General features: G+C 36.4%; 1 protein-coding gene across 6 annotated transcripts in view; it reads left to right on the top strand.

The window, feature by feature from the left end:
• AFF3 (ALF transcription elongation factor 3) overlaps positions 1-26,589 on the top strand; it is a 565,487-nt gene that overhangs the window by 376,038 nt on the left and 162,860 nt on the right. For all 6 annotated transcript variants that reach the window (XM_028103928.2, XM_028103927.2, XM_028103926.2 and 3 more), the window contains 2 exons: positions 6,008-6,044; positions 16,979-17,030. In XM_028103928.2, the coding sequence (XP_027959729.1) occupies positions 6,008-6,044; positions 16,979-17,030 (89 nt within the window). The remainder of the gene's footprint in view (positions 1-6,007; positions 6,045-16,978; positions 17,031-26,589) is intronic.

Here is a 26,589-nt window from a genome sequence, read left to right as displayed (position 1 = left end):
CAGTCTTTAAATCTCAAAAATAATTGAATTTGGTTAAAAAAAAAAAAAGACTGTGTGCCATTATCAGGTAATTCAACCAAGAAAAAAAAATTGAATTTGATTTGCCCTTTTCTCTTCATTTCTGTAGCAATCTCATAAATTTTGAAATGCAAATAAAGGACTCAAAGTTGTAGAACCTTTTCCATCCTCAGAAGGCACATGAGCAAACCTAATGACATTTCACAAACATTTCATGTGGCAATGGATGCTGGCTCTGGTGGGATCAAACCTGGTCTGGAACTATTCTTCCTGATCAGTGTTTAAAGCATTATACAGAAGAATTCTAGCATCGTTTTAGAAATGATAATCCTATTGCCTTTTTGTACACTAGAAGGAGAAGAAAAGCAGCAAGTGTGAAGGAAAGTGCTTTAAAGTTAGAAAGTTCGTTTTCTATCTCCCTCTTGGGGTTCCTAGTATGCTTTAAGTTGTACCACAAAGTGTTTGGACTAAAACTCCATGTTTTAGCATTCCCTTGAAACAAACATTTAAATTAATTATAAATTACTTTATTTCAACTCTTCTGAGATTTATTAAAGAAAAGAATGAGGAGAAAGTGATGGATGGGGGTGAAGAGAGAACCCAAATCAGGTGGTTCCTTTTTCTATAGTAACTAGCTTCATGCATGGGTCTGAAAATAAGAGAACATATATTTCTGTTTTGTTTTTTTTTAATTTTTTATTAACATGTTTCAGGGGTACAGGTCTGTGATTCATCAGTCTTATACAATTTACAGCACTCACCATAACACATACCCTCCCCAATGTCCATCACCCAGCCACACCATCCCTCCCACCCCCGATATATTTCCGTTTCTTGACTTTTATAATTCTAACGCTGGATTGATAGACAAGCAAGGAGAGATCTGAGTGGAGCAGTCCTCAGACGGTTCCAAAGAGCCATTTTTAAGTAATACCCTCACAGTATAAGGATCGTCCTTAAGCTACATGGCTTAAGAACTACTGTATTTTACTGATCTAAGGTAGATTTTTTTTTCATCTTACGTTCCCTAAAATAAGGATTTGTTTTAGAGTTGATGGGATCTTACAATTAATTGGCAGTACTTTTCTTTCATAGTGTACAGCAGGGAAGGTAGCCTCAGACAGTTTCGATGGCAGGCTACACGTGACGAAATACAGTCTTTATTATAGGGCTTCATTGAAGGGCTTTCTCAGATACCAGCACACTTGGTTATTTCTGTCTTAAGCCAAATGATGTGTAGAAACTTTACTTCCCAGCTAAACACCACGTTTAGAGAAGGTTTAGGATTCCCATGTACCAAACAATAGATGTTGGGAATTCAGGACTTGGAGGTGGAGAAGAATGAATTCCCATCTGTAGATATTCTTGTAAGTAACCAGAAGTGGCTGTCCCCTTTGTGCACATGTCAGAATGACACACACTTGTTGAATGACACTGGCAAACCAGAAGCAGTCGATTAACCTTAGCAGTGTCCTGTTACGGGATAACAGGCAACTTTTTTTTTATACTTTGCTGCTGTTCTGAATCTTCTTTAATGAATAGATATTACTGTTTGTTTCTTCAAATAGTAAATGCTCCTTAACAAGATAGAGCCATCCTTGGTCAAGACAGTAATAATAGTAGCATTCTTTTTGTGACTTTTATCCAGTTGTATACTTTAAATATGTGCGATTTGTATCATGTAATTTGTACCTTAATAAAGCTGGCTTTGTCTTTTTTTGTTAAAGAGTCCTAGTTGAAAAGATAATTTCTGTAGTGGCAGTGTGACATGGTGCAGTGAAAACATAAAGCAGATGTGTCCTTCTGAGATTCAGGAAGGTTTCAAAGAGCAGGTAACCCTTGAGCTTTTTTGTTCTGAGCCTTGAAGAAAGAATGAAGTTTGCCAACCAGAAAACAGAAAATGGCAGGACATGCATCCCAAGGACAAGGACAGAATGCAAAGGCTTGAAGTACCCTTGCAGAGCGGCCGTGACATCCCTTTCAGCCCTGGGTTATAATATTTCGTACATATATCATCTCCACTGCTAACTCAAGACCCCCGGGCCCTGTAGGCAGGGATTTTGTACACTCCCTCTGTAACCTTTAAGGGGCCTGACAGAACCTTGCAGCCCTCGTAGAGTGCTCCCAGAGGGGACTAAAATAAGAATGTGCAAATGGGGTTAGCAACTCCCCAAGCATCTACTTACGGAAAGCAAGGGCCTTTGAGAGAAAGAGAAGAGACAGAAAGACCTTTGAGACAGAAGCTATAGGTGTATGGGTGCCTGGGTGGCAGGAAATACAAAATGGGAGGGACTTAAGTAAGTGCCCGGGCCCTTTGGGAGGGAGGGACTTTGTTTCCCTAGACTCTGAACCCAGCCTTGCCCTGGCTCAGTGTAGGATGAAGGGTCTGTACGTTCTGTGGTAGCCCCTGGGTTTTGCAGCTGCCTGGGCAGAGCAGGATTCCTTCAAGAAGCAGCAGCTACCAGGCCTGTTGTTGGCCAGCTGAGACCTAGTCAGAATGAAGACAGTGTCCTGTGGACGTAATCTTGGGAGGAGCTTCATAAGGTAACTCACACCCTCCACCAGCCCACTGGCTGGGTGCTGGCCAAATGTCAATGAGAATGATAATGGGATATCATTCGTACCCACAGAGTGGCATGATATAGAAACACTGGGGTTAGAGTCAATATTTTCAAGCTAGTATTTGTTCAGTGCAGCACCCAGAAGACATCGGTTACAAACATGACATTACATATTAAGACAAAGTCTTTATTTTATTTTGCCTCTCCAGAAGTCTCCTTCTCTCTAGAAGGGCAGACTTTTAGGGTGATTTTTTTAACCAATTACTTTAACTTTTTCTGCCTCTCTTTACTGCCCACACAAAATAGAAATAATAATCACCATTAGTTACGCAAATATTTTAGGTAAAATTCAAAGTCTTCAATCTCTGAAATACATGATCTTGCAGTATGTAATTATAATTCAGGTTATCTGTGAGCTTATTTTTGGTTCTTTGCTCATGAGTCTATCGTCTGAACTTGAGGATACCTAACGTGCACCAAGAAATAAAATGAGCTCTTTCCCAAGAGTGTGAGCAGTTTCACAAAAATTCCTACTTTTTCCCTTAAGAATGAACTTAATGCAGGGCGCCTGGGTGGCTTAGTTGGTTAAGTGTCCAACTCTTGATTCCAGCTCAGGTCTTGCTCTCAGCCAGGGTCATGAGTTCAAGCCCTGCATTGGTCTCCATGCTCAGCATGGAGTCTACTTAAAAAAAAAAAAAAATGAACTTAATGCTGAAAATTATCTCAATTACTATTCTTGTCTCTTTGATGTTGAGTGAGTGTTTGCCTTTCTAGTACAAGACACCTGCAAAATGTCAAAATCTACAGACGGCTCAGAGGAGTCAACTACATGGGGCTCAAAGTACTTTCACGTATCAAAGCTAACACTAATTTATGTTCAAATATAAACTCTAAATTAATTAGAAAAGATGGAAAACATAGCAATCCATTTGGAGGGTTTAACCATGGATGTCTTCTTAATAACAACTATCCAAAGTAGGCCCATATTATTTATTTATGAGGATTATACTTTAGCCCATCATTTCAGGAACAATATTTCATCTTAATACACTGTTTCCAAAACCTGAATCTCAGGTTGAAAGTTGAGCATGTTCTTTTTCTTCATATGCATAGCTCATCATTACCAGCATTAACATTAAAAGCATCTTTGTATGACTCTGTCTGTTTAATGGAGCGGGAATTCCTTCCTTGCCCTATTTTCCCACCCAGCCCCTACCCAGCAGTCTGGCTGATTTTATACTGTTCCAGTGGAATTCCTTTTGAAAACATCATATGGATTTGAATATGCAACAAGTCATAAAGGACATCTCCTGTCCCATGACAAACATATTCATGGAGCAAAACTCTAGTAAAATACATTAAACTATATATTAGAAGATAATTCCATTTCACTGGATTTTTGTCCCATGCACTGAAATTATAAAGGAGTGTCACTGGATTTTATGTGCTGCCACTTATTCTTTTACATTCCTACCATCTTGATTAATTTGTTCTTTCGTAAGTCTCCCTTATATTTCATGCTAAATGGGAATTTTGCAAGTAAAAAGGATGTGAATTCCCAAAACAAAAGTTAGCATTTCACTTAAGTGCAAATAAAATCAGATTCAATTGCTATTTACCTAAACAGTAACTAAACTCAAAATACTATGTAGTCCTGGCTTTCCACCATTGCAGGTAAGTGGAAATCTGTAATAATCTTCCCATCCACCAATGTGAGACTGACAACAGTTGTTCAGTGAATTGTCCCTGGTGGGATGGTTGCCAGCCTCATCTATAGAAAGGTGATGAGAGTAAAGGTACATCCAAAGGGAAGTGGGTTAGATTAAAAGTCAGTTATATAATAAATCCTAATATATGAACTAAAACCATAAACCTCATGGAGAAAACATAGAGATAAGTGTATGACTTTGGATTTGGCAGTAGATTCTCAGATATGACACCAAAAGCATGAGCCATAAAAGAAAAATTAAATAAATAGGACTTCATTAAAATTAAAAACTTTTGTGCATCAAAGGATATTATCAATAAAGTGAAAAGACAGCTGACAGAATGGGAGGAAATATTATGCCAATCATATGTCTGATAAGGATCTAGGATCCAGAATATGTGAAAAACTCAACTCAACAACAAAAAGGCCAACAACCCACTTTAAAATGGGTCAAGTCCTTAAATAGATATTTCTCCAAAGAAGATATACAAGTGCCCAACAAAAACATGAAAACATGCTTATCATCATTAGTCATTAGGGAAATATAAATCAAAACCACAGTGAGAAACCACACACGTTAAAATGGCTATCATAAAATTTCTCAAAATTAAAAGAAAATAACAAGTGTTATTGAGGATGTGGAGAAATTGGAACCTTCATACATGGCTGGTAAAAATGCAAAATGATTCAGCCACTGTGGAAAACAATTTGGCAGTTCCTCAAAAAGTTTCATATAGAATTACCATATGACTCCACAATTCCATTCATGGGTATATACCCAAAAAGACTGAAACAGGGACTGAAACAAATACATATACCTGTGTATTCATAACAGCCCTATTCACAATAGCCAAAAGGTGGAAACAACTGAAATATCCATTAATGGATGAATGGCTAAACAAATTGGTGTATATACACACAATAGAATATTATTTGGCCATAAAAAGGAATGAAGTACTGATCCATGCTATGACATGGATGAACCTCCAAAACATTATGCTAAGTGAAAGTAGACAGAACAAAAGGTCACATGTTTTATGATTCCACTCCCTGAAATATCCAGAATAGATAAATTCATAGAGACAGGATACAGATTGGTGATTGTCAGGGACTGAGAGAAGGGAGGATTGAGGAGACACTGCCTAAAGGGTAACAAGGTTTATTTTGGAATGATGGAAATATTTGCAACCAAATAGAGGTAATGGTTATACAATATTAAGAGTATACTAAGTGCCATTGAGTTGTTCACTGTAAACATTTTTTTAAGATTTACTTATTTTTATTTTAGAGAGAGAATGTACAGTGGTGGTGAGGGGCAGAGGGAAGAGAGAATCCCAAGCAGACTCTGCGCTGAGTGTGTAGCCTAACGCAGGGCTCAATCTCAAAATCCTGAGATCACGACCTGAGCCAAAACCAAGAGCTGGACACTTAACTGACTGAACCACCCAGGCCCTAAATTGCTCACTTTAAAGTGGTTAATTTTATGTTATGTGAATTTCACCTCAGTAAACAAAAAGTATACAATACAAAAGGGAAGTGATTGTGAACTACATTTCTGGAACTGCTTAGTAAGCACATTGATATAAATGTTTCTCATTACAGTGGCTGGTAGAGATCACGATTAATGAATAGGGTCTGAATGACCAATAGTATGTCTCACATTTAACTAGATTTTGAAAGTCAAAATAAGAAAATTAATTGATATTTCTTGTTCTTTTAGGACTCTCAGCTTGTTTCCTCCGGACACAGTAATCCAAGTAAGAAAGACTTCTCTCTATAGCTTCATATGTGGAGGGTGGAAGATAGAGGGGGTGAGGAGGGGAAGAAGCATGCAATAGACTGTAGGTTGAGAAGAATTTCACAAGAAACAAAATCAGGTGGGGAAAAAGAGGGCCATTTGTTCAAGTACCGCCCAAATTGATAAGATTCTGGAGTGCTCCTCTAGCTTTATTCAAAGGGAAGGAGGATCAAAACATAAAATGGTGAATTTCAAAGCAGTCCTGGGAGGAAGGAATATTTTGCTTTATTAAAGTCGGTCTCTGGTATATGTGGAGGGGAAAAAATCTTTAAAGGCAACTAGGGAGTTATCTAAATTGAAAGAAAACGAGTGGGCCAAGAGAAGCAATCAGAAGACCTCAAGATAAATGACCTTAGAATCCATGAAGAAATCATGCCCTCTTCCAGAGATAGTCAGGCTGCAGTGTCTAGGAAGCACCTTTCTTACCGAAACTAGTATCTAATAAAACATGTGGGCTTCATCGTCGAAGAGAGGATGTTATCATTCCATGAAGTAGTGTTTTAATTCTCTTCTTTGGCGCTAGTAATTGGTGTTAATATCTTCTTGAGGATTAAAAATGCATATGCTACCCCATTCATGTCATGAAAGCACACTCACCAAGATGGCATTGTTAGTCTCATGACCAGCCAGTCAGCTGAGAGCACCCCTTGCCAATTGCAAAGCTACGTTTGAACATGAAAATCACTATGAGCTAGTAAATGTGTCTTTGGAACTGAGGCTCACCCACTGAGCATCTGTGAGGCAGAAGGCTTGAGGAGAAAAGACATCCAGACAAATATGTTAGAAAGCCCCAGACTTTTAATGCACAGCTAGAGAAAGGTCAGGGTCGGAGGATGGTGGCATCATGATGCATAGGCAATATCACTTAATTATCCCACCCTCTTTTGGGATTTGCTGTGAGCACAGGCACTGGTGAAGAGGTAAAAGGCCAAGGGACTGGAAATCTAAAGAAAATGATAAATTGAATGGTAAGAAAAGTACTTAAAAGAAATGCCTGATTAAGTCCATGAGATGTGCAGTATCAGCATCATATGCCTTATGATCATACTAAAGAACATACTAGAAAACTAGAGCATACTGAAGAGTTGCCATTACTTTCCTCACTATTTCTTTCTATTTGAACTTAAACAGTTCAGGGTAAAGGGAGAATATAATCCATGTACATTCATTGTACTTGCTTGAGCTTAGAGTTTTTGACACGAAGAACAAAGGAAATAGCTGTTGAGTCTCTTCTGTGTTCCAGTGCCTTGACATGGAATTTCACTGAATCCTAGCCATAGGCATATAAGGCAGGCATTACCATCCCCATTTTGCACGTGATGAAAATGAGATTTTGAGCTTAATAACTAACCCAAGGTCACATGGTCAAACAAAAAATGACTGCCAGGATTTGTATTCAGGAATCTCTACCCCAAAGACAACAGACTGTATTGCATTACCTTGACCCCTAGAAGATTGCTTCTGTCATTTCACTCTGAGTTTGAATTCTTGTCCAAGAACTATAGACTGTGATTTTTCTATGCATCTAGCATATTTTTATGGCATGTCAGAAATCCACATGCTTACACTGCAACATAGATTATGTAGAGCAGACCTCATCCTCTACGGAATGTAAGGTGGCACCTGCCTTGTGTGGTACACTCTCTGGCATTTCATCGTCTATGGAAATTTGTGATTGGCCTCCTCTTTTTTAGGGACAGGGGGATATTTTTTTTTCTAAATAAGTTTCCCCCAAAGCCAAGCACGTCTATAAAAAGGTAATACCACTATTTAAAAATCTGAGCTTTTTCTATAGATTAAAGCACATTTGAAACTTCAGGAGAGCTGATGCCACCGGCATTTCCAGTGCTGTTTCTTGTATTTGGTTTGGAATCATTACAGTTTGAAATGTGTTTGGAATTCTGACTCCAGCAAATATGTGGAAATAGAAAAAACTGAATTTCAAAGACACCGCACAAAAATGTGTATGTGTGGACTGACGAACTATCACTTTTGGTCAGTCCTTTTTTTCTTTTTGAAATTAGAAAAAGTATGTTATGTACATAACTAAGGGGAAAGAGTGTGTAAATTAAACAGAAATTCTTTTCAATCCAAATCCTTAAAAGATAGATGCTTTAGTCAATTTGTTGAATTAATGATTAATTTAATATTATAAAAGTTTATTAAGTTTAAGACACTTAAATATTAAAATAGATGACATATGTCTATGTTTTTCAAAAGTTATGAGCACATGGTGTTCAAGAGGAAGACTAAACATAAGCACTTCTTCCCCTTTCTTCAGAATCCGCATTTAAATAACCAAAAGCTATAGTAATGGAAATAAATTCATAATAGCACAGAGAACAAGAAGGGATGCCATCAACAAACCAGAAATTCAGTTGAATTTTTGGAAAACAGAAGCAGAAAGGACCATACTGTTTGATAATCTGGCAGAGAAAATCATGACCCAGAAAAAGAAAAAAAGGAAAATAGTGAAACAAACAGGAACAAGTTCTAGTGATTGTGGGAACTATCCTAGGGAGCTCCCAGAGAGACTCCATATTTCCATTCAACCCCAAGAAAGAATAGATAGGCATGGATTGTGGGCAATGACAGGAACACCTGGACCATTCTTCCCCCGATTACCTCCACTCCCATCCTAACTGGTTCTCATAGAGAGCATTCGGTCTGGTTTTTCTCCCAAAAAGAAAAAAACAAAAGACCAAAAAAAAAGTAATATTTACTAAGAAAATGAACAGCTGACTAGAAGTCCTAGTTGGGGGCTGATAACTAAGAAAGAAGCAAAGTAGATTCTGAGATGATACCAGAACTTAAAAATAGACATATATGAGTGGTAGAAGAAGAGTCACATTTTCTCAAGAAGGAAATAAAAACACTACACACTCAGGGTAAAGTACTTCTTACTTTTGTCGGGGTGTAGGGGGAGGATCAGGGCTCCCAGCTTACCTTGAGGCCTCTCTTCTCCTGAACCCTAAATGAAGCCTTCCAGTCACAGTACCCTGTGCACTTACAGAGAGCTCTAAATCAGCCCTTCCCTACAAGGCAAAGATATGTTAGGAAAAGAGATCAATATACTAACAAAGGAAATTCACACCAATTACCTTCATTAATCAACCCATTATCATTCAAAAATGTGAATATGTAACAGAACACCAAAGAGAAGGAATGGCCCTAAGGGAATCAATCTATTAATTCAAAGAACAGAAGAAAAAATTTCAAGTGTCATCACAATCTTCAGAAAAAACTGAAATTATTTGTATTAAATATAAAGAGAACAGATTGGCATGAAAAAGAAGTAGTTGCAGAATAAATGAGGACTTGAGAATTTAAAGTATGGTCAATAAAATTTAAAAATAGAAATGATGAGTAATAGCTGAAGCCTGGAATCTAGAATACAAGGTTGAAAACATTTTTTTTCTGGATATAAAGCAAAGGACAGATGGAAAATATGACAGGAAGATAAGATACTTGGAAAATCAATCAGGATGGAAAGGTCAAAATCCAGCTAATAGGAATACCAGAAAAGGGCGGAAAAGAACAGAAAAGAATAAAGAATAATAAAAATAGAATTCTAAGGGAAATGAGCAACTCACTATCAAAACCACTCATATACTAAACTTAAAAAAAATTGGGGCACCTGGTTGGCTCAGTCAGTGGAGCATACAGCTCTTGATCTTAGGGTCATGATTTCGAGCCCCACATCGGGTGTGAGATTGCTTAAGTAAATATACTTAAAGAGAAAACCACTCATGTACAAGAAAACAAGAGATCATAAACAAGAGCAATAAAAAACAGATAGCAGAGAATTAGTTAGACCTGCAAGGACTAGAGAGATTGGAATTACCAAGCCCATCGCTTCTTGGCCTTTTGGCTAAGATCAAGTGGAATTACCAAGCCCAAAATATAAAACAAGAGTGCTTACTTTAATTTCCAGAAATAAAAGGAAAGGATTGAAAATGTGGTAAAGAACAAGAAGATCTGAAGAAGTGCTAATCAGAACCTCTAGAAATGAAAAAGTAATAATAGGAAATAAGATTTCCTTGGTCAGGTTTAACAGCAGATGATTGGACTTCACTGAAGAAAAAAATAATGAATTGGGAAATTGGACTTAATCGATTATCTAGGGTACAGCCTAGAGAAATGACAAATACAAAATGGAAGTTAAGAAACATGGGGGGTAAAATGAGAAGGTCTCACATTCCAGAAGGAGATAAGGGAACAGAGGAAATATTAAAGGAGAAAGTGGCTGAGAATTTTCCAGAATTGAAAGACACTACCCCACAGACTGAAGGAACTCAATGAACGCTAAGCAAAATAAATAAAAAAGAGGTCCTCACTAGACATAGTTAAACTGCAAATCGCAAAGATAGGAAAAATTCTTAAAATAACCTTTAATACCTTCAGAGAAGCAACAATTAGACTTCCAGTTGACTTTTCTTTCTTATTTTTTTAAAGATTTTATTCATTTATTTGACAGAGAGAGACAGCGAGATAGGGGACAGAAACAGGGGGAGTGGGAGAGGGAGCAGGGAGCCCCACGCAGGGCTCGATCCTAGGACCCCAGGATCATGACCTGAGCCGAAGACAGACACTTAACAACTGAGCCATCCAGGTGCCCCTCCAGTTGACTCTTCAGCAGTGGCAGTGGGACAGTGGGATCCAGCAGACAGCAAATTTATAACTTCACTTTTCTATATGTGGAAAATGACAAGCTGATTCTCACATTTATTTGATAGGACAAAGGGCTAAGAGTATCTCGGACAGTCCTGAAGAAGAACAAGGTTGGAGCCTTGTCTTATCAGTTTTAAAAATAAATACATATTTGTAGCTAAGTAACGAAGATAGTAATAGACAAATTGAGCGACAAAATAGAAGACCCAGGAACAGACCCACAGATGTATGAAAACTAGATTATTACAGAGCTGATAAGGTAGACCAATGGAGAAAGAATGGGCTTTTTAATAAATAGTACAGAATAATTGGTTACTGATAGGGAGAAAAATGAAATTAACTCCTACCCTATGGTGTATACAAAAACTATTCCTCATATTTTTATTTTTTTAAGATTTATTTATTTATTTATTTATTTATTTATTTATTTATTTTTAGAGAGAGGAGGGGCAGAGGGAGAGGGAGAGAGAATCTCAAGCAGACTCCCCACTGAGCATGGAGCCTGACACAGGGCTCAATCTCACAAACCTGAGATCATGCCCTGAGCTGAAATCAAGAGCTGGACACTTAACTGACTGAGCCACGCAGGCACCCCCGTTCCTTGTATTTTTTAAAGACCTAAATGTTAATAGAAAAAATATACACTTTCAAAAGATAATATAGAACATCTTTTGATGTGTTTCTTAAACAAAACAAAATAATAAAGGAAAATGTTGATCAATTCATGTACATTAATATTGAGAACTTATAATCATCCAAAGATTCCAGAAAAAGAGTAAAAAGACTCATACTGGGCACAGTTATTCCCTGGGGTGTGTGTGTGCATGTATATATATGACAGAAGACTTGTATCAAGAAAATAAAATGCTTCTATGAATTAAAAAAAAATAATACTACAAAAAAATTTTTTTTAAGAATTGACAGGGTTGGGGCACCTGGGTGGTTCAGTCATTGAGCATCTGCCTTTGGCTCAGGTCATGATCTCAGGGTCTTGGGGTTGAGCCCCACATCGGGCTCCCTGCTCAGCAGGAAGCCTGCTTCTCCCTCTCCCACTCGCCCTGCTTGTGTTCCCTCTCTCTCACTGTCTCTCTATCAAATTAATAATAAAATAAAAAATCTTTAAAAAAAATAAAGATTCTGAACACAATAAAACCTAAAAAAAAAAAATTGACAGGGAGTGTCACAGAGAATTGGCACTCAGAAATGCAAACACCACAATGAAATTGCATTTTACATTATTAAGTTGGAAAAAACGTTTAAAGTTTAACCATAAGGTAATTTAGAAACCAATTTAGGATTCCCTAGTAAAGTCGAGAATATGTAAGCCCCAGGTCAAGAATATGTAAGCCCCATGTACCAGAACTCCTAACATGTGCACAAGGAAGGAAGTTCATGAATTTTTGTAATGACATCATTCATAATGAAAAAATAAATGTCCATCAAAAGTCAAATGAATAAGAAAATCATGGTAGATTTTTATAAGGAGATGCTGCATAACAATGAGGATGAGTGAACCAATGCTACAATACATCGTGATGGCTGAAGCTAAAAACCGTAACATTGAATGACAGAAGTAAGTCTCAGAAGAATGCATACAGTGTGATTCCATTTATGTAAAATTTAAAATCAGGAAAAACTAGAATTTTTTATCTACTAATACATACTTGGGTGGGAAAAAACATCAAAAAAAGAAAGGGAGGGCGCCTGGGTGGCTCAGTTGGTTAAGCGACTGCCTTCGGCTCAGGTCATGATCCCAGGGTCCTGGGATCGAGTCCCATATCGGGCTCCCTGCTCAGCAGGGAGTCTGCTTCTCCCTCTGACCCTCTTCCCTCTCATGCTCTCTATCTCTCATTCTCTCTCTCTCAAATAAGTAAATAAAATCTTAAAAAAAAAAAAAGAAAGGGAATGATTAACACAAAATTCCATTTCTAGATAGCTGGAGGGGAGGGCAGAAAGAGGATGTAAGCCCAGGAGGTTTCTGGGTTATTTCTTGGCAATACCCATTTCCTGGCCTGGAAGGCATTTTCACAGTTAACTAATTTTAACTTTTTAAACCCGTATATACACTTTCATAGACATACGCATTTTATGTACCTTAAATGCATACTCTGTTTAACATTTTTTAAAGACGTTATTTATTTATTTGAGAGAGCTCAAGAGAGAGCGTGAGTAGGGGGGAGGGGCAGAGAGAGAGAGGGAAAAGCAGACTCCCCACTGAGCAGGGAACCCAATGGAGGGCTCCATCCCAGGACCCTGGGGTCATGACCTGAGCTAAGGCAGATGTTTAACCAAATGAGCCACCCATGTGCATCTCTGTTCAACATTTTTTTCGGAAAAGCATAGCCTTTCATTGAGACAGATTAACATGTGGCATGATGAAGTATAAGAACGGAAATACATTTGATCTAAATGCCAGGAACACTTGCCTTCAGAGTTAGTGATGTTCCCTTCTGTACATATCCAGTCTTACTACTTTGTTCTTTAGTGACTAATATTTAATCATTATAACACTATAAATCCAATTATTGGTTTGTAATTTTTCTAATGGGCCTACAGGTGGTTCCAAAAATTAAATTACTATTTAAATTAATATTAATGAGGATGACTCATTACTGAACAGAATATAAATTACTGAATAGAATATAATAATTACTGAACAGAATATAAATATCTTAAATCTTGGCTATGTAGAAGGAAAGGTTTAGCTGTGCAGAGTTGTGTGCGGTGCAGGGAGAGAAGAATAAATGAGGAAATTCACTCATTTCACATAGTATAAAGGAAAAGATACTGTCAGCAGTTGATTAATCAAGAAATAGAAGGTTAAACTTAAAGTTCTAAAAACCCACTAGAGGCATTAAAAGTAAGAATTGTAAGCAGAGGTGGTAGTATCTTAAGTACCTTATCTCTCGCCTTTTATATCAGAAATCAGTACACACTGTCCAAAGCTGATATATCTAGAAACAAATATATTGCTTAGCATAGTGGTTGAAGGGCTAACAGAACTAAAAACAAAAGCAAGCCAAGTCGTTACCATGAACATGGGTTACTTTTGTTATAAAGAAAGTGAATCGTTGAACACTACATCAAAAACTAATGATGTACTATATACTGGCTAATTGAACATAATATAAATAAAGATAAATAAATAAATTTTTAAAAAAAGAAAAGAAAAGTCCTGGTATAGCAAAACTTTCCTCTGCAGCAGAATAGAGCCTAACGCAGGTGTATTTTGTCCCTTTTCAATGGTCTTTAGTCCACCTCGTAGCCCTGTTGATGGAGAGTGCCTACTCCAGCAGTGCAGTCACGTTATGGGTTTAAAGGGCATGAATTAGGTATTATTTATCTTTATGCTTACCAGAGTGCCCAATGCATGAGTCCTCAGTGCATTGATTGGATGAAAAATGTAGCTACTGCAATTTTTTAAGTGGCCTATCGGGGCCATCAAGCTGTTTCCTACCTCAAATCGTGTATTCATCTCAGTGGTGAGTGCCCCTTTCTCCTCTTCTCCCACTGTAGCCGGGATTCTATATTCCTGGCAGGTCATGAGACAGAAGACATATACTGAGCATGGAGTATATGTTAGGTGCGGTGGAAGGCTCAGGGAGACAGATATGGAGCGTCAAATTGAAAGTATGCATGTAGTATACATGTATACGAACCTAGGCATTTACGTGTGTGTGGAAATATATATATATATCCTGTGGCTCATTTTTTTGCCCTCTTCCCCTCTGTAATTATATTTCCACGTGCAAAATGGCCACACTGCTCCTGAGCCATTCTTTTATGTCCAGTTTCTTAATGATCAATGCAGGTTTCCTCCAAAGAGACCAGTGTGGTATCTATCATGAAAACAGCTGAAATAACCAGGGTGACCCAACACAGTCTTCTTTGTTGGCTGCAGGGAAGCATCTCCTGAGCACCCAACTAAGAATTTTTTTGTTGGGAATTCTCTAGTATACATTTATTATTTCCCCTTGTGTCCTGATAAAAAGACTATGATTCTTAATGGCTGATGCACTTGAACATTTCAAGTGAACCTCAGAAATTGCATCACCTAAAATTTCAAGATGTTGGGGAGAATTTTGCGTTTTATTCTTTCTGAACGACAGGCACAGCTTTAATCCCTGTCTCCGTCCGGAAGAGCTTACTCTTCCCCAGAAAGGTTAATTCATTATCAGCACTGAAGTTGCTGTAAATGCCCCGTTTGGCCCCGTTGTGTCCTTCCTGTTCTGTTTTCCCTGCTGCCACAATGTAAGTGCTGCTAAGAGCAGAGGTAATCAGCTGTAGCTTTTTCCCTGCGCTGATCCAGCCCACAGTTCCTACAGCCCCCAGAGCCCATGTGCAGTAAGGCCTGGGCCCTCTCATCCTACAGGTTACTTGGCAGCATTGCTGGTCAAGATAAAACATAGTTTTTCAGACATCCAAATAATTGTCTCTGTTTGTACTATTGATTTCCTGTGTCTTCGACAGAAGTTGTTTAGAACTGTTTACCATTGCCTACTGCTACAGAACTTGCTGTTTTACATTCTTGATTATGATTGTGTGTGGGGTTATTACCGGTGGCTATAGACTTGGGAAAGTAACCAATTGTTCCAAATTCAAGGAAAAAAAAAATATCAATATGGTTGAGAGATTAAATCTCCATTTAAGTTTGCCTTACATAATGCAGGTGTTACAGCTCTTATTGGGGGATTCTGGCAGCAATCGTGGTTACTTAGCGGAAAAATGATTCTGGAAAGTACTAAATTAGGTTATTTTCCAGCACTAAAGCCAGCCGATGAGGCCTTACATATCTCCTACATAAGTGTACCCCGGACTGGCCTGGAAGACAAAAATAGAGCATAAAAGTATGAGCTTTAAAGCAAGTTTGCGAATTTGCTGCCTCTACTTTTATTTCAGTATGGTTTCATCTGTACTGGGGCTTCATCTCATCAGTGTTTGTGATCAAGGCTCTTAAATCAGTTTTGTGGCTTTTTAACAACGTGACTATCCCTTGTGGTTTCTCTGGCACTGTGTAGACATATTAACACTGAGTTATATCTGAGATAGATGTGTGAACTATGTAAGTAGCTGTGCCTTCTTTTCCTCACAACTGTTTAATTTCCTAAAAGAAAAAGAGGAGAAATTGTGAAGTTTCCTCTGGAGTTCAGTTTGGATGATATCTTTGGGATGTGTTCATCACATAATGTAGGGGATCATTCCTGAGACGAGGTGACCACAAAGCTAATGTCAGAGGGGGCTAGTACAGTGCCATAGACCTGAGGTTCTACGAGATGTTCAGGCCTGACTTGCAAGAACAAAGCAAAGCAAGGCCCATTTCTTACAACCCACAACCTCCTCTAGGGTTTACTCACCTCTTAGCACCACACAACCATCATAACCATAGCGGACTCACACTTGCTGTCTTGACCCCTCTCCTTCCATCCCCTAGCCTCAAGGAAATAAAAAGAAGCACCTTACAAAATGAGGATGCATGGCTCAAACCCTCAGTGGTCAAGGTTCTAAGAATTACATTATGTGTATTGTTAGAAGAATTTGCCCTTTAAAAACTATAAAAAGGGAACTAGTTCCAGGCTCCCTTAATTAAAACCCATTAAGCCTTCAGTGACCACAGACCGCAGAGACATTTCTGTAGCTAGACTTTCAGATGGTCTGGAAGGATTTCTGGCTTACATCTTTTTCTGCATTAAAGCAGGGTTCCCAAAAGGTGCTGCCAGGGCTCTCAGCAGGGTAGAAATTTGGGGGATCTTGTGAGCTGCGGTGCAACCTTAGTGTCCTGTAAAATTCTCTCCTCCAAGTTCTTACGCAGCCTGTCCTGGTTTGGCTTATGTTAGCAGAAGGGATCAAAGTTCAAAATGCCTTGCCTGTAGAATGCTAATGGAGTTTATTTCCTTAAATTTTTTTCTGTAAAATGAAGTGGAAGGAAACAGGTTCCATCTGCAAGATATTCATCTCTTGGCAAGGTCTCCACTCTGAACCTCTGGTTGTTTGCAAACAGCTCCTTAGTACCTACTCACAGATCTGTGCCTGGGCAATTGTAATACAGAGAAGAAATTACTTGCAAATCCGGTTCTCAGACAATAAAAAGATGTTTTAAAAGCCTCCTCCTGCACATTTTGAAAGATTTTTAATAGGAGCATGGAAATATATTTAATCTCTCTTAAATCTTAAAGACCATAACACTCACATGTTGTTATTTTTTTTTTCTGCTTCCTTTTTAAGAGAAAGGTGATGCTGAGCCAGAGAGTCCAGACAATGGCACATCGAATACCTCGTAAGTCGCTTTCCTGTTTCTATCCAGATAATATGCCTGTAATATGAAACAGTGCAAGTATCTTGTAAGAGTAACCATAATAATGGAAGGAAACCTGTGGTTCTCTTTCTCATGATGATGTCTTTTTAAATGCTTTTGGGTGCAGACGCAATTTGAGGTCTTTCTTATGCTTTATCACAGTAAGAGTAATCTTAAAAATGCTAATACACCTTCTTATAAAATAGAAATGTAATAATACTTCAGGGTGTGTATTGTCAGGGATAAAGGAGGCAAACCCTTTAGAATTTTGTTGGAGGCTTTCAGCACTGTCACAAATAATTATAGGACTTTTCACACATACTGGGAGATACTCTGTCCTACATACCTGTGCGATACCAATGTCATTTTTAAAAGTCTGCCATCTACAACCTCACCTTGGCATTATGTGAAAAATACGATTCTAAATATCTCTGGAATCCCAAGAATTTGTTACTTTTTTGAATTAACAAATGCAGTTTTAAATACAGAAGAAAAAGCACTTGGAAAGCATGTGTTCCTCACTCCATATTTTGTCTTTTTCTTCTCAGTGCTCAAAGAATCCAAATGGGTTTTTAATGATTAATTTGCTACCAAATTTTTCTACCAGAGTTTAAATTAAATAATTCACAAATTAACAGATTACTTTAGCTTCACAGGAATCAGTATCAGGTGGGTTCTTAAGAATCTTCATTTTTATCACTCTGAGGGGTGAGATATATTTTCTTATTATAAGACAGCTTTGTGAATTTATCTACATGTAGGCCAGTGCTCATATTACTCAGCATCTAAAATGCTACTCATTAGAAATCACACTTTGTGATATGATATTATTGAATGTCTTACTTTGTCCAAGATCTGTTTCTCAGTCTAGAAAGATCCTTTGGCTTCCATAGAAGGGCTATGTATTTCATAAAGGATATAATTATATGTTTGTCTTTCTTAAGATATTGCCCTAAAAGTTCCAAATATTCCTACTGTCATGATTTCTGATGATATAATGAATGTGACTAGTCTTAAGTGGTTAAAATAGCACTGATTTTTAAATTTTTGTGCTGCAAAATATAATGGGAAAAGGGTTCTAATGCCATCTGGAGGCATTCTAGAGAACTGAAAAGGGTAGAATCATTTAAAAATTTGGTTCTTTTGAGTAACATTTGCAACTGAATAAGAATCAACACAACTAGAATGTAAGGTCTTTGGGAATAAGTAATATTTTTATAAATAATTTTATAAAGGTGCTAATTATTGTAGAAACAACAGTTTTTCAAATTCTCATTAACAAAATCATTTTAAAAACAGACAGAACATATAAAATATGTTGAAAAACTGCTAACATTCCACATTTAATTTTACAAATTTTAAAATTTCATTCAATACACATCCCAATTTTTTAATGCAGTTTGATGTGCCATTAATTCTTCTTCTCTTAAGCATTTCTAAAAAGCCTTTTCTCTAAAAGAATTGGTTTCCATATGTTAGTCTCTTATAAAAATAAATATACTGTTTGAGGAATTACTTTTAAATCCTCTGGAGATGTCAGAATGTTAAAAGCTTGAAGCATCATCCCACATTCATCATCTGCCTCACATCCTGCCTCTTGAACTAGAAATAGTGAGATAAAGTCTTAGATTGAAAGGATTTCTCTTTTAAAAGTGGAGAATTCTGGGGGCACCTGGGTGGCACAGTCAGTTAAGCATCCGAATCTTGGTTTTGGCTTCCGTCGTGATCTTGGGGTCGTGCTTCACGCTCAGCACAGAGTCAGCTTGGAACTCTCTCTCCCTCTCCCTCTGCCTCTCTCCCCCCTGCTCGCTCTCTCTCTCTCAAATAAATAGATAAATCTTTTTTAAAAAGTGGAGAATTCTGAAACTGAGCCCTCTAAGGGTGGTTCTATTGTAATTAGGCAAGAGAAAGAGCATATTATGAACAAAGAGCAAGAACTCAGGATACCTGAGATTTGTGTAGCATTTTACATGCTCTTCACAGTATCTTATTCAAGCTTTACTTAGGTAGACAAGTAGGGTAGGGACAATATCCTTATTTTATATACAAGGAATCTAAGGGTCAGAAAAGTCATTCAACTTAAGTGAAAAAATTAGGACACAAATCAAATATTTTGCTTCTCTATCCATTTACCAAACTGAGGAGTGAGTAGAACTTAGGAGTCAAAGCAAAGCCTTGAGTCATAATCAAGTAGAAAAACTGATCATATTATTTGTTAAGTGGTAAGTATAATAGTTTGCTAGGGCTGCCATAACAAAGTACCACAGACTGGGTTCTTCAAACAATAGAAACTTACTGTCTCACAGTTCTGCAGGCTAGAAGTCTAAAATCAGTCAGTAGGGTTGGTTTCTTCTGTGAAGGAAGGATCTGTTGTTCCAGGCCTTGTTCTCTGTTTTACAGATGGCCATATTCTCCCTGTGTTTCTTCACATAATCTTCCCTCTGGGTGTGTCTGTCCAAATTTCCCCTTTTTATAAAAATGCCGGTTATATTGGATTAGAGCCTACCCTAATGGCTTCATTTTTACCTTATTACCCCATAAAAGACCCTGTGCACATTCTGAGGTACTGGAGGCCAGAGCTTCAACATATGAATTTTGAGGAGAAAAGATTCAATTCATGATATTAAGGTTCAGAGCAACCAGAATGATTCAGAAGCCAAGTTGGAAGAACAGAGAGTGTATAGAATAGATGCCAGAAGATGAAACAAGGTCAAAGAACCTAAGTAAAACAGACCAAAAATGATGAACTCCACTGGGAGCTGAAGGGGTGAAGGAGCAGAGCAAAGAAAAGTGTAGATGACGTACACACAAAACATGAGGAAAGATACCTCTTTCACATCATGGTTTAGTGGGAAACTCAGCTTCATTAATGCTTATACATCCATCTATCTGTATAATTCAATGACCCTGTGAGTCATTTAAAGCCAGTATATGGATTTAAATTATAGTATATAAAAGGGAGTCTCCAGACAGGGGAACTCATTTCCTGAAGAAACAACTTTCCTCCCTGGCCTCTTTTAAAAGTAAGACATTAGCATTATTTAAAATGGCCAAGACATGGAAATAAACTCAGTGATCACAAATGGATGAATTGATAAAGAAAACGTAATGCATGCACATGTACACACACACACACACAGGAATATTATTTGACCATAAAAAAGAGGGAAATCCTCCATTTTTAACAACAGGGATGGACCTTAAGGGCATTATGCTAAGTGAAATAAGTCAGACAGAGAAAGACAAATGCCATATGATCTCACATATATGTGGAATCTTAAAAAAAGAACAGATTGGTGGTTTCCAGAGGCAGGGGTGTGGGGTGTGGGCGAGGAATGGGCAAAATGGGGGAAGGCGGTCAAAAGGTACAAACTTCCAGTTGTAAAATAAATAAGTCCTGGGGAGGTAATGAACAATTGACTATATAGTTGACTCTAATTGACTATAGTATAGGTGGCTATAGTTGATACTCTATTGTATATTTGAAAGTTGCTAAGAGAATAGATCTTAAAAGGTCTCAAAACAAGAAAAAAATTGTAACTATGTGTGGGCGTGGATGTTAACTAGACATTATGGTGATCATTTCACAGTATATACATACAGTTGGCCCCTACACAACACAGATTTATAATGCACGGATCCGCTTATATGTGGGTTTTTTTTTCCATAAAATACAGTACAATACTGTAAATGTACTTTTTCTTCCTTATGATTTTCCTAATAACCTTTTCTTTTTTCTAGCTTTATTGTACAAATACAGTATGTAATACATATAACATACAAAATATGTGTTAATTGACTTATTTATGTTATCAGTAAGGCTTCCAGTCACAATAGACTATTAGTAGTTAAGTTTGGGGGAGTCAAAAGTTGTACATGGATTTTCAACTGTATGGGGGTTGGGGCACTGACTGCATTGTTCAAGGGTCAACTGTATGTCAAATTATTATGTTGTACACCTGAAACTAATATATGAATAAATAAAAACAGAAGATTAATCATGACAAGTTTTAGATAGTCATTGCCTGATAGGACAGAGTTGTCTGGATAATACCTGATGATCCCCTCAAGATATAATATTTAATGATCCTATGAGTATTCATAAAGGTGAGAGGTATAATTTATTCTTAACATATACACACACAAACCCATAAATTAAAACTTCTGTGAGAGAGTTCCAGTTATGTCAATAATAGAAGAGCTTATATTAGATTAACTCTCCCTCGATAACTATTATAAACTCTGAACAAAATATTCCTTTAAAAAACTATTTGAAGGCATTAGAGGTTGACTAAAAGAAGGCAGATAATGTTGGGAATTTGTTCCTTCAAAGAAGGAAATAGACTGGTTGAGATCTACATTTATACAGGTTCTCTCCTGAGAGCACTTTCAATCCACAAGAGGAACTAGAATTGAAGGAGAAAGCCAGCCACAGTCATGTTTGCTTGAAGTGTCAGAAGGTGGAGCTCAGGGCTGCCAGCGTAGATGGACTTTCAGAGAGGAAAATCCAGAAAGCAAGGAACCATACAGAATAGAGTTCCACTTCTTTATATAATTTCTCTCAATCCTTGGATGACCCCTAAACTGCATATGTGTTGGCGAGATGCCAGTGAGCCCAGTGGAAAACAATAGCTGGAAAGCTGAAAAGCTGAGCAGAAATTTCAACTGCTGCCTAATGTCTACAACTACTACCTGTACAGTTTGGAATTTGAATCCCATCCAATTATAAGAGCTTGATAAACACCTTGAGTTTTGTTTTTTTGTTTTTTGGGGTTTTGTTTTTTTGTTTGTTTGTTTGTTTGTTTGTTTAAAACTCAGAGAGGCTATGCCTTAAGAATAAAGGAGTCATCCTAAAAACTAAAGACAAAACCAAAATGGATCATTACAAAGTGTAACACTAAGTACCCACAAGTTTCAGGCGATCAGCTAATAATTTGTCTGATAGAACAAAAAAAGTCAACATTGTTTAAAGGAAGAAAACAGACTCTAGAGTCTCTATAATGTATCATTGACAACATTCATTATCTAATCAAAAGTTAAAGGATATGTGAGGAATAGGAAAATGTGACCCATAATCAAGAGAAAAAGTAGTCACTATAATAGACCTTGAGGTGATCTAGATGTTGGAATTTTCAGACAAGAACTTTCAAGCTTATAATATGTTCAGGGATGTAAAGGAAAAAAAACATCATCATAATGACTGAAAGAAGTGAAATCTTAGCAGGGAAATGGAAACTATAAAGAAGAACCAAATGACAATTCTGGAACTGAATATTTGAAAAATATTTGAAATGAAAATTTCACTACATAACCAATAAGAATTATCCAGTATGAAGGACAGTGGGAATAAAGATTTAAAAACAATGAACAGAGCCTCAGTGCATTATGGGACAATATCAGGTAGTCAAAAATACATGTAATTGGAGTCCAGAAGGAGAGGGCAGAGAAAAGAGATCAGAAAAAAATTTTTGAAAAAATAATAGCCAGAAGCTTCCTAACCTGGGTGAAAACATTGACTTATAAATACAAGAAGCTCATCTAATCCTAAGGATAAATACATATAAAACCACATCTTGAAACATTATTGTAAAACTGCTAAAAACTAAAGATAAAGAGAAACTCTTGAAAGTTGCAAAGAAAAAATGACATGTGCAGGGGAGCAGTGATATAACTAACTGAAGGATTCCCATCAGAAACTTCAAAAGCTATAATACAAAGCAAAAACATTTTTAAAGTGCTGAAAACCCCCCCAAAAAAGTTAAAGAACTGTCAAGCCATAATTTTAACTCTAGCAAAAATACCTTTCAAAATAGAAGGTGAAACAAAGACTTTTGGATACACAAAATCAGAGAGAATTCATTCCAGTAGGCCTGTGCTACAACAAATGATAGAGGAAATTTATCAGGCTGAAGGACAATAATATCAGATGGAAACTCAGCCCTATAAGAAGGAAGTATATACAGGAAAAAATAAATATATGTGTAAACATAAAAAATTAACGTAAAAAATAAATATTGTTTGGTGGGATTTGTAATGTACACTTGACCATTGAACAATACAGGGGTTGGGGCTCTGATCCACCCCATGCATGAATAATCCATATACAACTTTTGACTCCTCAGAAACTTATGTACTAATACCTGCTGTTGACTGTAAGCCTTACAATAACATAGTCAATTGACACATATTTTGTATATGTGTTATGTACTGTACTCTAACAATAAAGTAAACTAGAGAAAAAATATTGTTAGAAAAATCCTAAGGAAGAGAAAATATATTTATAGTACTGTACTGTATTTATTGAAAAAAAATCTCATATAAGTGGCCCTGCACAGTTCAAACCCTTCTTGTTCAAGGATCACCTGTATACAGATGTCAAATATAGGACAAAAATAGCACAAAAAATAAGAAAGGGCTAATGGAATTGCATGACTAACAAGGTTCTTACATTTTATGTGAATTAGTATAATATTAAATCTAAGTTTGGTGAAAAGTATGCATAGTATAATAACTAGAAAAACCACTAAAAACAAACACCCCCAAAAAAGCATAGCCAAAACTAAGTCATTGGAGGAATTGAAATACCAAAAAAAAAATTAGGTTAATACAATACATGAAAGGAAAGAAAGAACAGAAAGAAAAAACAGAGGTTATGGATATAAAAGAAATAGAAAAATTGTAAACCTAATCCCAGCCATATCAATACTTGAATTAAATGTAAATGGACTAAAAACTACAGTTAAAAGGCAAAGACTATCAAAATGGCATAAACCAAGACTTTCCACTGTCAACAAGATGAGCAATTTAAATATAAAAATAAATAGTTTGAAGCCAGATAATGGTAGAAAAGATAGACTATAAACAGTAACCATAAGAAAGCCAGTGTGACACTATTAATATTGCCAAATAGATCTTCAGACAAAGACCTTTAACTAATGCTAAAAAGGTTAGTTAATAAGGAAAACATAACAATCATAATTATGTATGTATTTACTAACAGATCTTTAATATAATAGTTACAGATTTTTAACATCCCTTTCTTCAGTAATCAGTAGAAAAACAAAGTATTAGCAAGTATATGAACTATTTGGACATTATTAATCACTTTGACCTAATTGACATTTATAGAACACTGCCCCTAACAAGTGCAAATTACAGAGTCTTATCAAGCACACATGAAGCATTCACCCAAGACAGACCTTATTGAGAGCAATAAAAGAAATATCAGTGAATTTCATAGGACTAAAATCTTACAGAGTATATTCTATGATCACAGCATGATTACATTATATAAATGGCAAAAAATAATTAGGTATTTGATAGTTAAATAACATTTCTAGATAGTCTTTGAGTTAAGGAATAAATCACAAGGGAAATTAGAAAGTAATTTTAACTGAGTGAAAATGAAAGTACAATTTATGAAAATTATGAAAATTTATGAAATTTATGAAAGTACAATTTATGAAAAATTTCAGTTTAGTGAATTAGGATTCACTAAATAAACACAGCAAAAAAGAAATTTGCAGCTTCACATGTTTGTATTAAAAAAAGTACAATGTTTAACATCAGTAACTTATGTTCCCACTTTAAGAAGCTATAAAAAGAATAAATTAAACCCAAGATAATTAGAAGTGCATAATAAAAAATAGGAATAGAAGTTAACAAATAATAGAGAAAGCCAATGAAGCCAAAATATAGTTCTTTTAAAAGATTAATAAAATTAACAAACACTGATGATAATAATTAAGGAAAAAAAGAGTGAAAACACAAATTACCAACATCAGCAAGGAAAAGAGGGGACACGAACCCATATCCTACAGAAATTTTAACAATAATAACTGGATAGTATGAACTACTTATAGCCAGTTGATTTGACAATTTGGATGAAAAAGTCACTTTCTTTGAAAATACACAATTTACCATAACTGCCACAAGAATATTTAGAAAATCTGAATGCCCTTATTACTATTTTAAGGAGTTGAATTTGTAATAGAAACTTTTCCACAAAGAAGATTCCTCCAGGACTAGATGGTTTCACAGGTAAATTCTGTCAAAACTTTAAATAAAAAATGTTTATGCCAATGAAATTCCAACAAATAAACTACCAGTCTTACATGAATTCTTTCAGAAGATAGAGGAAGAAAAACTTCCCAGTTGATTGTAAAAGGCCAGTAACCCTGATACCAAAATCTGACATAAACCTTATAAGAAAAGAAAACAATCCAGGGGCACCTGGGTGGCTCAGTCATTAAGCATCTGCCTTTGGCTCAGGTCATGATACCAGGGTCCTGGGATCGAGCCCCGCATTGGGTTCCCTGCTCAGCGGGAAGCCTGCTTCTCCCTCTCCCACTCCCCCTGCTTGTGTTCCCTCTCTCACTGTGTCTCTCTCTGTCAAATAAATAAAATCTTTAAAGAAAAGAAAATAATCCAGTATCCCTCATAAGCATTCCAAAATTCCTTAACAAAATATTAGTATGTATAATCCAGTGATATATGAAAAAAAATGTGATTAACTGTGACTAAGTGGGGTTTATCACAGGAATGCATGGTTGGTTTAACAGAAAAATTAATTAATGTAATCCACCATATTAATAGTATAAAGGAGAAAAACCATATGATCTTCTAAATAGATGAAGATAAAGCATTTGGCATAATTAACACCCATGCATGGTTTTTTAAAAATCTCAGAAACTAGGACAAGAAGGTAACTTAATCAATCTGATAAAGGGCACCTACAATAAAAAACCTACTGCTAACATCATATTTAATGATGAAACACCAAACACTTTCCTCCTGAGATCAGAAACATAACAGTGGTGTCTGCGCTTACCACCTCTATCAACATTGTACTGGAGGTTCTAGTCAGTACAATAAGGCAAGAAAAGAAACTGAAAAACATAAAGATTGAAAAGAATGATTGTTTATAGAGAAAATCCTCAACTAGTAGAATCAATAAATGAATTAGGCAAGGTTAACGTACAAAACTCAGTTGTGTTTTTATTTCTTAGCAATAAGCAATTGGAAAATGAAATTTTAAATAGAATTTCATTTACAGTGACAAAATACATAATAAATTTAGCAAAAGACATAAGACCTGTACACTGAAAACTATAAAACATTGATGAGAGAAACTTGAGACCTAAGTAAATGGACAGATGTTGATGAATTAGAAGATTTAATTATGTTAATATGTCAATTCTTTTCATACTGTTCTGTAGATTCAACACTATCTTGATCAAAAGGCTAGCAGGACATTTTTATATAAAATGATGATTTGATTCTAAAATTTTAATAGAAAAGCAAAGGACCTAAGTAGCCAAAACAGTCTTGAAGAACAAGGTTGAAGGCCTTACAGTTCCTGATTTCAAGACTTATAAAACTGAAGTATTATATATAGTGCATAAATGGAGCAAAATAGAGTCTAGAAATAGACCCATACATATATGGTCAATTGATTTTTCACAGAACCACCAAGCAGTTCATTGGCAAAAGCCAAATGCTTTCAACAAATAGTGTTGGAGCAACTGCTGGGGGAAAAAAA

The sequence above is a fragment of the Eumetopias jubatus genome, unplaced genomic scaffold (assembly GCF_037043125.1).
Source record: "Eumetopias jubatus isolate StellerSeaLion01/CBP00866 unplaced genomic scaffold, mEumJub1_p1.0 scaffold_9, whole genome shotgun sequence".
NCBI lineage: Eukaryota > Metazoa > Chordata > Mammalia > Carnivora > Otariidae > Eumetopias > Eumetopias jubatus.
Note: the sequence above shows the minus strand (reverse complement) of the source record. Positions and strands in the feature narration are given on the sequence as shown.